The sequence below is a fragment of the Oryza brachyantha genome, chromosome 8, assembly GCF_000231095.2.
Source record: "Oryza brachyantha chromosome 8, ObraRS2, whole genome shotgun sequence".
In the NCBI taxonomy this organism is placed as follows: domain Eukaryota; kingdom Viridiplantae; phylum Streptophyta; class Magnoliopsida; order Poales; family Poaceae; genus Oryza; species Oryza brachyantha.
In genome coordinates, this window is record NC_023170.2 from 2,204,058 (window position 1) to 2,217,802 (window position 13,745).

Below are 13,745 nucleotides of genomic sequence, written 5' to 3' on the forward strand. Positions count from 1 at the left end.
TGAAAACTCTCATGAAGGTGATTTCATAGGTATTGTAGTTTCACTATTTTCATCATCAGTCAAGGGGACTGTGTATAATCTAGTATTACCAGTCTGTTAAGAAAGTAGAGGGGCAACATTCTCCACAATAACTGCTACGCATCTGTACAGAAATGACGGAAATCTAGAATGGTCATTCCAACTTTCAGACAATTAGAATATTTGTAAGATGTTTAAGTTTTTTAGTTGCAACGTTTGACCATTCGTCTTATTTAAAAATTTAGCACAAATATAAAAATAATAAGTCGTGCTTAAAGTTCAGTAAGTCACAAGCAAAATAAATGATATTTCATAATTTTTTAAATAAGATAAATAATCAAACATTGCAACTAAAAAGTCAAACATCTTATATTATGAAACGGAGGGAGGGTCTGCATCTTTATTTGTTTATAGGGAATCATGTCACACGAATCAAAATTTAAGAAAAATAACAAATACCACTAAGAAATAGGGTAAGGAAAAAAGTTCACATTTGCCCAACTTTTTCTGACATTCTGGAAATGCCACAGAAAACATGACAATAAGACAATTTAGTTTATATAGAAAAGCTTGAAGTTTATATAAACCAAAGTTCTCTGCATATTCATTTAGTGAGAATAATTTTCAAGGAAATCAAGCTTCCAAAAAAAACTATGTGCTGAAGTCTTTTGACATGTAAATGTGCTCCACTGTGTTCAGTTTCAGAATGAACTAGTGTTGCCATAATATGCTTAATATCAAGATGTAAAAGTGAAGCCAGCCCAAGTTTCTTCATTATGATTTATAATGTTAAGTAGAAAGCAGATCGATTTTCATGCCTAAATAGATTTAAGATTGGCATGTTGTCTGGTTGTTAAGATGGTGTACGATTCACCATATGTAAAAAGAAGCACCTTGGGAGCAATCTCTGAATCATGATTGGAGTTTTCACAAATGGATTTAAAAACCTCAATAGTCACTTCCACCTCTAGTTCATGTGTCAAACAGCGGTATGACACAGAAGAACTTTCAGCATCACAAAGAGTAGATTTCTTTCCATGCAATAGGAAAGCAAAAAATGGATAACAGAAGAATTGATAGAGTACATCATGGGCACTTATGCTATAGATGATTTTAAGTGAGGCATAGTTTGCTCACCCAAACGCTTCGCAATTTTGTACCACAGCATCAACCACCTCATTCTTAGCCTATTAATTATCTGCCACAATATTATTCTGAGATATGAGCTACATGCAATGCATAAATGCTTTTATATGAAAAGCATTTACTAAAAACCTATAATGCATGAACTATAGATTATGGGTTTCTATATGAGCAAAACTTTAGTATTTGTTGTACCTATGTACTAGGTGATAATGCAAGAAAGTAGATCAAATTATAAAACATAAAGTAAATGTTATAAATGTATAAACCTAAGGGTTTCTATATGACAAAATTTTATTATATCTTGCCTTTTCCTTCACATATCTCGTAGTTTCAATTGAAGTCGATATGGTCCACATCTATTCCAATCTCCAATGCACAAATAAAATTGATAACAAACAAAGTTTTAGGAAGCTATAACTAAAAGTATAAAAGAAAAATAAATTAAAAGCCAAAGTCAACATTAAAATAGAAGAGATATTGATTTCTAGGGTTTGGAGTTTGGAAATTGGAAGAAGTGGATGACCGTCACGCCCAGAAATTCACACGAATTTCCGAACTTTATTATGTATTAAATCCCTGTCCAGGACCAGCCGGGGTACACCAATAGACAAAGTTGATTACATCACCATCGTTCTCAAGAACATCATTAAATGACAATTAAAGTCTAGCAGTATGCAGCGGAAAGTACAACAAAGGACTTCTAGCTTCGGCGTAGCGTGGCTCCATCCATAGGCAGCACCTTGACGGTGCACAAGCCTCAAACCGCAGGATCACCTTCATCAGAATAGAACTCAACTTCTGAAGGGGAAAAACGCAAGGCTGAGTACAACCATGTACTCAACAAGAAACACGAAAAGGAAGTAATAAATGAATGCAAGTAAACACAAGGGTAGGCCGAGGTTAGTTGCACCAAAGCAGCAATTGAGTAAAAACAGGGATAAAAGACATAATTTAAGTAAATAAGTAAAACATTTACATAAAGCATTTAAATAAAACTTCCCCGTACTGTTCAACGTTACACCACGTTGCAATAGGCCCAACAACAACTCAATGTTACACCATGTTGCAGTCGCCCCAAGCGAAAACCAGTTTACTCAGGTTATTAAAGGTTCGACTAATCACAGTGAATCTGAGAGTCCGCCCATGACCGTGGGCCCATGACCGTGCGAGGAAGGAAAGCGGCGCAATCGGCGGTGGACAGTGGCATCAGCGGCGAGGCCGAGCCAGACGCGGGGGAGGGGCGACTGACAAGCGGGCCCCGCCTGTCGGTGGCTCACGGGCGGAGGGGGAGGTGGACTGTGCCGACGGCCTAGTGGCGGGAGGGCGAGGGCGCACGCGGGGGAGGGGGAAGGGGAGGCCGAGCTAGGCCACGGTGGCTTGGGCCAGCCTGAGAGGGAAGGAAAGGGAGGGAAAGGAAGAAAAGAAAGGGGAGTTGGGGTTGCGGCACAAACCTGGGAAACCAGGAAAAAGGAAAGGAAAAAGGAAAAGGAAAAAAGAGGAAAAACCTCATCTTACCAATTTTTAAATTAAATTTTAGGGCAAGTTTTATAATTTGAATTTTAACTTAAAATCCAGTTAATGATTTCGCGGACTTCGATCTAATTAAATTAAATTAGCTCTTTAGAGGGTATTTCTCCTAAGTTTAATTAAGCCAATTATTATTTAACATTTTCTTTTATTGAATTTGGCTTGGGATAGAACCTTGGGGTGTGACAATGACTTTAGATAGGGTCGGGTTTATCAGGTTTATTTTAGTAGAGTTATAGGTGTAGGTATTTGTATTTTCGGGTTAATGTAGTAGTTGTGCAGTATGACGGTCGGAAATTGGAAGGCTAGTGGGAGTTTAAATAATAAGAAGATTATTCTATGACTGTGGATAGTGATAGAGTGGTTGGGTTTATACATATCGTGTGTCGTGGAGAATGAAGAAATAATTGAATTCCAACAAGCGTGGGCTATGGAGAAACAATTATTCAGCCTTAGGGTTAGGTTATACCAGATTTACGGCTAATTTGTTGATGTCCGAGTTCGTGAACCGCGTGATCATCGCTATAAAGGTCGTAAAGTTCCAGCGGCTATTTAGTGGATTAGGATGAAAAGATAGTAAATAGATGGCTAAAAGAATATATTATAAATAAGCGATAACCCAATAACAAGAAGAGAGAATAAATAAATCTAAATTTTTAAATGAAAGTTTTAAAAGAAGGAAAGTAAAAGAGGTTAAATAAGTAGTAAAAAGATTTTAAAATATTTAGAGAATAAGATAGTTTAAAGTAAAAGAGTATAGGTAACAAAGAGATTAGTTTTAAAATATGTTTTATTTAAGTTGGATTTGAAATAAAAAGTTTAAATTCGGAAGATTTTGGAAATAGAATTATTAAGGTTTATACTTAAAAAGGTAAAAATGCTATTAATATAACATTGGGAAATTTGGACTAAAATAGGAAATAAAAATTTACTTTCAGGTGGGGCCCACATGTCATTTTCTTCTCTTCTTTTCCTAAATAGGATTTATAGACTTTTGTGAAGGATGAAATAAATTGGAAATTTATTCAAAGGAAGATGGTGATAGATGATTGAACGTGGGTCCGACAAAATTTAAAATTAAAACTAATTTTTGAAGTAAAGCCTTTTAAAATAATAAAGCTTTAAGATAATAGATCTTTTAAAGAAGTTTAGTTAGTAATAAAATTAAGAGCAAAAATAAAACTCGCAAAAAAAATTCTTCAGAAATTTTAAGAAATCCGAGTTCGTTACACCTATCAAATAGGTTCCAGAAGACAGTAGACAATAATCGAATTCCTCCAAAATAACTTGAATAAACTGAAAACCAAATTGCAGTAACAGTGAACAGTTGTTGCTGTTTTGCTTTCCTACAAGATCCATAAACACCTTCTTCACAAACTAGCACACCTTAACAATGCATATCATAGCATTGTCATAAGCACAATTTGCTTTTCAGTCAAGTTGCACTCGCTGTACAAGCAACCTGAAAATCTGTGTTGCAGAATTCACGAGTCACCATGATATAAGAGTCATATTATGAAGTAGTTCTGGATTCAAAATAGAGGCAAGGATCTCCAAAAGCAAGTAATGGTGACCATCCATCAAGCCCTTCAGATGGAAAGGACAAGAGGAGGGCATTGTCCTTTAATCTTTTATCTTCATTCATCTTAACAAAAGAACATATGCAATGGTATGATCTAATATTAAAAGTTTAACGAGCTAACCAAGACACGAATTCCAAGACTATTAATAATGCATCAATGTGCCGTATAATTATAACATTGGCCACAATCTAACCAAAGCCTGCATCTACCATATACCATACATTAGAACCAGTTCATCTTTCACAACGTTGTTATCACCACCTGATGCCTGGCATCCAAACTTGCAGCTACAGTTCCGAATCAGCAAAAACAGGATCCTGCGAAATGAGCGACCAGGCGACACTGACTTGCAGCTTACAGAAGCCAATGTCCAGCTCTCCATTGCTTATACCAGCTTCTAACGGTGTGAAAACCGTCACTTTTTCCACGACATTATTATCAACTTCCCATGCTTTGACAGAAACTTTCAGCTCTCCCCTCTTTTCAACAGAAACAACATGCCGTGAAAGCTCAACCTTCCCATCACTAACAGCTTTCTTACCTCTAAAATCAAGCAGGACAATTTTCTCGTGATCAATATTGGCTACAATGTCATCACTGACCAAATGCTTGAAACATATACAAGTGGTAAAGGCGGCAATTTGACCGTGAAAACCATCAGGCCATGATCCATGAATGACTCGCACAGATATTGTTGCCTCCACAGATGAAACAATATAGCCAAGTCTAAACGCCAATGTGCTTAGCTTGCTAGTGTAAGAACCAGACTTAAGCACACGTGAATAATACTTATCATCACATAAGAGTGGCACAGCTAGAAGGCTCAAATATTTATCCTCAGATTCAGTAGTACCCTTCACTTTCAGTTCAACATCGATGATGACAGGTTCTGGCATTGACAACACAATAGCACGGGTGGGGCCTACCAGTACTAAATTGTGTTCCTACATGCAAGAAATATCACAAATGAATAGTCGTGACAATGGAGTAGAAGACGACGTAAATATGAGGAGCATAATCCATACAAGCACAATGTAAAAAACAGAAATTGCATTGCATAAACATAGTAACCTGGGGAAGAAACAAATTAGCTGAATGCACTAGTGACAAAAAGAATAGGACTTTTCTTGTGTACATATAATCAAGAGCAATTAGGGGTGCCTAATTTGAATACCTGTCGGCCAATGCTGTGCAAACTAGGTTAAAATATTTTAGGCCTGAATTCAGAAGAATAAAACACCATAAACTACCAAACACAACCATTATACGGCAATAGTTTAAAACATAGTACGTATTGTAGACTGAAGAAGTTTATCAAAGTGTTGCGGTAAGTATATACATATATAAAGCCCAGAGTTTGTAAGGCAGCGTGGCAGTTGAAAACCAATAATACCTGATGTCGTGATCTGCTCCTAAATACCAACAATATTACAAAGGTAATAAGCTATTTCATTTCAAAAACTTCAGTCAATGTGTTGAACCAATAATGCTTGTGTCGAACATATGTGCTTTAGTTTGAATTAATTACTAGTTTTAAAGACTGGATTAGTAATTAGTCAAGCCTCACATATGTTGTGTCAATAACAGTTTTTTCCAACATACGTGCTCTAGTTTGGATTAAGTAATAGTTTTTTAAGACTAAATTAGTAATTAGTGAAGCCACACATATGTTGTTTTATTATTGAACGGACCGAAATATGACTGGTTTTTTTTTTTTTTATATGCCTTCTCATTGGTTGTTTGCACTTAGGTTGAGCTGTCTGTCTACATGATTGTACTGCATGCAAAAAACAATTAAATTCTCAGGAAGCAATTCTATCTGATCACCGTGCATAACAGGATATTTTTCCATAACGTTATTAAGTGAGGTCATTGACAGAATTGAAAAGGGCACAAAGAAATTATTGGCGCAAAGACTACATGCTATATGTATGCCTGCACGTGGACGGTAATGAAAATTACAAAAGGTGCACAGCTGCATGTTTAGGTAATAATATTAGGCAGGAAGCAGGAGACAAACAAATCAACGAATGTGCCATAAAAAAGGCCACAAACCTGTTCAGTGAGGGTTTGGCAGTTGTCCCTTGTGCGGTGGAAGAGAACATTCCGATTACGATCAACACTGTCACGCATGGAAACCATACCAAACACATCAAGCGGCCATTGTAAGCCTCCACTTGTTGCTGCAACCTTGACTGAGAAGATCTGTAGCGTATCCGAAGTACCAGCAGTGTCACCCAGTGCAGGCTTATGGGTGAAACGCATGGCGGGGATCCTCGCTGCAAAAAGTTGTAAACGAAATTGAACAGAAGTAGTTAAATATCAAATCGGATTGCAGCAGTAATAGCAATTAAATAGTGAGTGAGTGACATTTAACTAGCAAGTGCAGGGATTGTAGTATCTCAAGTACTATTGTAACAATTGATGGATGGTAGTAGGAATTAGAAACATACATACATTAGCAAATGAGTACAAAATCTGAAGCTAGCATACAGTAGGAGGTGAGATGATGAATGGGAAGTTACTGACTGGTGTCCTGGTATGAACCATGGTGGGTGGAGTAGACCTCATTCCAGAATTGGCGATACTGGATAGCGGCCCAGGATTCGTCGTCCTCGCCTCCCATCTCCTCTCGGTACGCCTTCTCCTGCTCCTCCAACCTCTTCCGGACCCTCGCCTCCCACTCCTCCGAGGTTTCTTCCCTCTTGTTTGGTTTCGAGGCGGCCTTGGATGCGGCGTACTCCTCCGCGCTCAGACCGATGAAGAATCGAAGAAAAACCTCGTCTCTCTCCATGCCAGCCGTAGTGCACCCGTCCTCCACCACAGGCACCTGTTTCTCCTCTACAGCGGCTTGGGGTTCGCTCGTCTCCCGCCGCTTCCCGAGCACAGCTCCTCCTCCCCGCTTCCTGCGACGATTCCGCCGCCGCGCCATCGCCCCCGACGAACCCCTGCCATCGCGGTCGCTCTTCCGCTCCGCATCCGCCACCGTCTCCATCCTGCGAGGGCACGGCCACCGGAAATCCTCGCCCTTCCGAAACCCTAGATCTGCTCCCTCTCGTCTCTCCGCTCCGCCCGTTGGGTCGAGTCCGTCAGTTGGAGATGAATTTTTCCTTCTTTTCTTTCGTTACCGTCCAATGGTGCCAAGTTATATACTATAGAAAAATGCCCCCGCGTTCTACCGGGACAGTTAAATTTAATTATCTAAATTAAAATAAATTTTAAAAACAATCATGTGTCGTGTCAGGAATAGTAAATTATTGTCAACGTGCAACTAATTTGAGATGCGTGTACTAAAACTCGTTATGTCATTTTTAACTAAGTCTCTCTAATTCTTATTTCTTTTGATTTTTATTTGATACAAACAAAATAAAAGATTTAAAATATTATGCGTGGAGAAAAACACTATATGTAGCAACAATTGATTACAATAGCATATGTTGTTGTTGTTGTTATTATTATTATTATTATTATTATTATTATTATTATTATTATTATTATTATTATTATTATTATTATAAAAGAGAGAATGCTTCTCGTAATTTGATTAATTTATTTCCTCGTTTTCTTCGCACGGAGGAAGATGGTGCTCGTTTCCAATAAAATAAAAAACAGGTTTACTTCACCCCTTTAATCTTTAAAAAAAGATTAACTAATCTAAACAAAAACAAAAAAAAGTAAGCAAAATCTTTGCTGCAAAACTAATAAAAGGGCAGTGCCGTGCAAATCCTTCGCAACAAGCTCCTGTGACGACCGCTGCTGGCTGTAATCGTGCGAGCGCGAAACCAACGGATTCATCAATGAACAAACCCAAAAAAGATCAAGTCTTTTGCCGTAAAAAGGTGGAGCTTTCTTTCTCGAATGCACCAACCAGTGGTGTTGTTGTGGGAAGCAGTCCTCGGCATGGAGAAGCCACCGTACGTGTTGGTGTCGGACGCCGTGACCGTCTTGCAGAACATGTACGGCATCCGCGCGAAGCGCTGCTTCATGGCGTCCCCCTCCTCAGCGTCGGCATCAGAAGCGGACTAGAAATAGCGAACCCAAAACGAAATCAAAATCAAATGCTATTCTCCGGCACAAGCGAGAGCTGCGGGCAGACCTTGTCAACGGCCGCAACTGCAATAGAACACAAAGCCATGGAGAGAGGAAAATGAAGCATTGAGCAGCAAAACTGGTGGAGAGAGACACGGTTGACGTCGACCACGCGGCATCCCCGAGGTTCTCAAGGTGCCCCTGCGGCAAGTACACGACGACGCTCCCTTTCCTCGGCAGCGGCGCGATGGGGCCGCGCACGCGTGCCACAGCTCGAGGCACACCACACTCGTCCTTGCCGGCGTTGGCGCTGGCACCGTCGACTGCGAGAAGCTCACGAGGGCCTACAGCGAGGCGGCGGCAGCGGCAAAGGCCTACCCGTGCTACGACGTTGTACCCTACGACCAGTTTGAGGTCGCCATCTAGGCCGTCAAGCTCTGGATCGCCGACCGTGTCGTCCTCCCCGTCAAGAACTCCCTCGGTAGCAGCATCCACCGCAACTGCGACCTCCTCCTCCGTCACCGCCTCCACATCATCGGCGAGATCCAGCTCCCCGTCCACCACTGCCTCCTCGCGCTCCCGAGGATCCACAAGGAGATCCTCACCCGCGTCATCTCCCACCCTCAGGCGCTCGCCCAGTGTGAGCTCCTCAACGGCATGGCCCTCAACGTCGCCCGTTAGGCCATCGACGACACCGCGGCCACCGCCGAGAGCGTCGCCATCGTGGGGCTATGGGACACTGCCGCCATCGCCTCCTATCGAGCCGCCGACCTCTACGGCTTCCAGGTCCTTGCTGACGGCATCCAGTCCGCCCCCGAATCGGATCTGGCTCAGCGGGCGACGGAAAGCGAAGCACGTACGGAGGACGGGCGGGGAGTCGACTCCTTGTGCGTAGGCTGTTTTTATATATATATATATATATATATATATATATATATATATATATATATATATATATATATATATATATATATATATATATATATATATATATATATATATATCTATATCTGTGTGTGTGTGTGTTTGTTACTGCCATTTAGATTTATTTTCTTTTAAATCCCATACAAATCTAGAATCAATAACATGGGGGACCTTTATTTCTTTAAAAAAAGTAGAACTACTATTAACAAGAAAAAATGTGCTAGAATTCGGTTTCACCTTTTTTTTAAAAAAAGACTCACATTTAATCATTTGTTTTATTTAAAAGTTCTGCGGAAATAGAAGAAATACAAATTACAATATTATTAAAAATATGTTTAATAGTAAATCCTATTATATTGAAATAAATAATAATTACATAAATTTTTTTAACAAGATGAATGATTAAACATGTATCAAAAGGAACAATCGTTCAGTCAACATTGCACTGCATGCTTTAGGTCCTTCTATGACTAAAAACTAGCAACCAGTTCATTGATAGAATTTGCTCTCCAAAAATGGTCATGGAACGATCACCGGCGGCAAAACATGAAAAAAAATCCAAAAAATTACTAAGAACAAAAATGTCAAAAACCAAAATAAAAATATGAATCAACATTTGATATCCGTTCATTCAGTGACCAGAAGGAAACAACTAGTAACTCTCTTGATAAAATCAAGCAAAAACCAATATGTGCAGCTAATCTGATTAAGGAAAATGATATACACACAACAAATTTCTTTTACGAGAGAATACTACAAAACTAATATCTTTAAAAATTATCTCACTACTACTGTGTGTAATGTTTCAATATAAAATGTTTACCTTTACCAATTCATCACAAAAAAATACCCATGGCTTAACAAACTATAATAATAATATATACAATGAATTTATTTGTTATTATGTATGGTATTATTTATTAAAATATATATGAGTATATGTTTTTATGGGACTCTATGTCCATTAAACTATATATACATGTCAAATATATATGTCATTTATTTTAATATATTTCATATGGAATTATTCTTTTTATCCATGTGGCGAAGCACGAGAACAGGACTAAGTCCATTAAATGTACATGATAAATATATATGTTATTATTTTAATGTACTTTAACTGGAATGATTCTTTTATCCATGTGGCGAAGCACGGCATTGTGTATATAATAATAGGTGGAATCCAGGGATTTTTTTTCGGTGCCTTGTCATATCGGATATTTGGACGTTAATTAGGAGTATTAAATATAGACTGATAATAAAACTAATTGCATAAATAAATGCTATTTTATTAACAATTTTTTAAGCCTAATTAAGCCATGATTAGCAAATATTTACTGTAGCATCATATTTGCTAATCCCGGACTAATTAGGCTCAATTGATTCGTCTCGTGAAATAGTCGTGTGTGTGGTAGGTTTTATTAATAATATACATTTGATACTTTTAATTAATATCCAAACATTCGATACGGCATGCACTTAAAAAAAATCCCTACCATCCGAACAGGGTCTAAGTAAACGCGACCGATCGATTAATTGCGTGTGCTTAGCTTCTGGATGGCCATATTGATAGTAACATCTATCGACCGTCACACTTGACTTTCAATCGTGCATCATATCGATCAACAGTGGCCGGTGAGTAATTAAGCTAGATATTCCCTATATACAATTGGACAAATAAATATATTTGCACTCTTTAATAGTGGGCACTTGATTATACTCGGGTTGATTAATTCTGGATCCAGAAATAAAAATGTCTTTTTTAATTTTATTAATATATAATATATATGTAGGTTCCTATTGTGTTTAGCTATTCCATTGTTAATATCCCTTCGCCTCAAAATAACTTTTTCCCTCCAACTTGGTGTCCTATATGGACTTTATTTTTAACCATAAATGTATTGAAATTTATAAAAGTAGATAAAAGAAACATATATGTACTTTATTTTTAACCTTAAATGTATTGAAATTTATAGATGTAGACAAAAAGAAACATAGTGGGGTTTGTAAAAATAGGTAGCAGATACATTAAAGTTTGTTGAAGTAAGAATTTCATTTCACTTTACTTAAGTTGATTGCATTTAATTGTTTTGAATTTGTATTAAAAGACAAGTTTAATAGTAGTCAATTGCTAGCTCTAAAAATTAACATGTTATCTATAATCAATCTAATATCATATCATACAAAACGTATAAATATATTCTAAATCATTAATACCTGGTCCACCTCTAAAAAAACTTTTGAAATCTGTCCTGAATATGACTTCAAATCTACACCATAACTTTCGTCTCTTCTCTCTTGCATCTAAACATACATATGATAATTTTAATGCACATTTACTTACTAATTGTATTTGTTGTTATATTTTTTGGATGGACATATAGTATTAAATGCTAAACATTTGTAAGTTACTAGATAAAAATAATATGGAGTGGGGACCAATTTGTGCTAGTATTGTAACATGTTGGGTAAGTGTTAGAGCAACTCTAATAGAATGGCCAAATGGATGGCCAGACTAAATTTTAGTAAGTATGAGAAAACAAATATCCTCTAACAACCTCTTCATCCGGTTAGCCAAGCATTCGGATGGTCAAATCGCACTCCTCACTAACCAAACTTGGAGAATATCTCTGTCTGGCTATTCGTGGGCCCAACCACTCCCCCTCTTACCCTATCTCTCTCTCGGTCTCCCCCGGCTAGAGCAAGATGGCAGCGATGGCACCACTCGTGAACGGTGATGACACGGAGGAGAAAGGCAGTGGAGCTAGCCGTGACTGCCGTCGTCATCCGCACCATCCCCAGCCGCGACTGCCGCCATCGTTCGTGTCATCCCCAGCCGCAACCGTCATCGTCCTCTGCGTCGTCGTCATAGCCAGCCGCGACCACGACATCGTCTGCGCCATCCCAAGACACGACCACCGCCGCCATCCACTATCGTCCCCAGCTGCAACTAGGGGTGGACAGAAAGCTCGTGACTCGTTAGCTCGCTCGACTCATGATAAACTCGGCTTGGCTCGATTCGGCTCGTTTCATTTTCCTAACGAGGTGAGCTATCATTTTAGCTTGTTAGAGATAACGAGCCAGTTCGAGCTGGCTCATGAGCTGCTCGCGAGCCTTAACGAGCTATACCAAAGACATGTGATTTAGTGCTGTTCATTGATTCCACCCCAAAATGCATGTATAAATTGTGTGTTCAGTACTTCATATGTTGTGATTTCTAATTTTTAGGCAGGTCAGTTGATTAATTAACAAGCTATACAAGCAAACATGTCTAAAATAATGCTAGAATGTAGATTGAATTGAATCCGGAGGAATAGCTCAAGAAAATAAAATGGTGTGTGTGCTGGTAAAACTAACCATGACCTTGAGTGGATGTCATCCCAGAACAAAATTTAAGGGTAGTTAATTAGCTAAAGAATGCAAAATCAATTAAGTCAATCAAATAGTTTAAATTAATCATGTGGTCTACTAAGGCTCATCATGTGATTTGTTGATTCAAACTCTAATATTTAGAAACAATTTCATATGATTTGTATGTTTGAACTGGAATTTTGCTTGTATAACCTATTGAAAAATTATTTATGTTAACTTTGCATGCATTGGCTCATGAGCCATCTCAAGCTTTACAATGAGTTGAGTCGAGTTGGGTTTTTAGGTCGTTACGATAATGACCTGATCCGAGCCGAGATGGCTTGTTACCCACCCCTAGCTGAGACAGTCACCCCCGCATGGAATCGACCAAGCGGCGTGGATTCGAGAGAGGAAGAGGGAGAGAAAGAGGAAGAAGAATGGGTATAGAGGCTAACATATGGGTCCCATTGTCAAAGACTCAAAATAGAGATGATGGATGGAGAGGCGGTTGGCAAATGAAATGGAGAGTTGGCCAAGTAGACATTTGGAGACTCGAATTTAGAGAGACAGTTGGAGATGCTCTTATAGTGTATAATCGACTCATATAGTACATGACATTGCCTCGATGCTCCATTTTCATACTCTTTTAAAAGAACTACAGATACTTTGACATTAGGGATGGTAATTTCACCCACTGGTTCGGGTCCCCGGTGGGTACATGCCCCTACAGGTATGGGGACGAGTCTTAATTTTGACCCATGGGTAACCGGGTCTGGGGCCCCATTTTTGGCAGGTGAGGGCGCGGGGATGGAATCCTACCCGTGAGTGACCCACAAGGACCTGAGGGGGTATATTAGACTATGACCTCTTAAATTACAACCCATAGAAGGTGCAAAATCCCAATCCTAAGCCCAAATATATAAAGTAGTAACCCTAAATGTCAAGTTGCAGGTGCAGCTTCTCTCTCTCGGTTTCCTCCTCCAGACTCAAGGCGGCAGGCGGCAGGCGGAGGCGGTGGACTCAAGGTGGCGGGCGGCGGCCCCTCTTCTCCAGGCAACACACGCGGCGAGTGAGGGAGGGAGGCCGTGAGGCGGCGCGGGATGGTGAGCCCGTGGTAAGGCGGCGAGTAGCCGTTGGCTTGACGGCTAGGCGGTGACCGGCTTGGTG

At 39.4% G+C, this 13,745-nt stretch overlaps 1 protein-coding gene across 1 annotated transcript; it reads right to left on the reverse strand.

The window, feature by feature from the left end:
* Positions 1-4,248: 4,248 nt before the first annotated feature.
* Positions 4,249-7,384, reverse strand: LOC102722604. Its single transcript, XM_006659783.2, has 3 exons — positions 6,804-7,384; positions 6,330-6,553; positions 4,249-5,218 (listed from the first exon to the last, which is right to left on the reverse strand). Exons 1-3 carry the CDS (start codon positions 7,267-7,269, stop codon positions 4,562-4,564), a joined length of 1,347 nt encoding a protein of 448 aa, XP_006659846.1. The 5' UTR covers positions 7,270-7,384; the 3' UTR covers positions 4,249-4,561.
* Between the last annotated feature and the right edge of the window lie 6,361 nt (positions 7,385-13,745).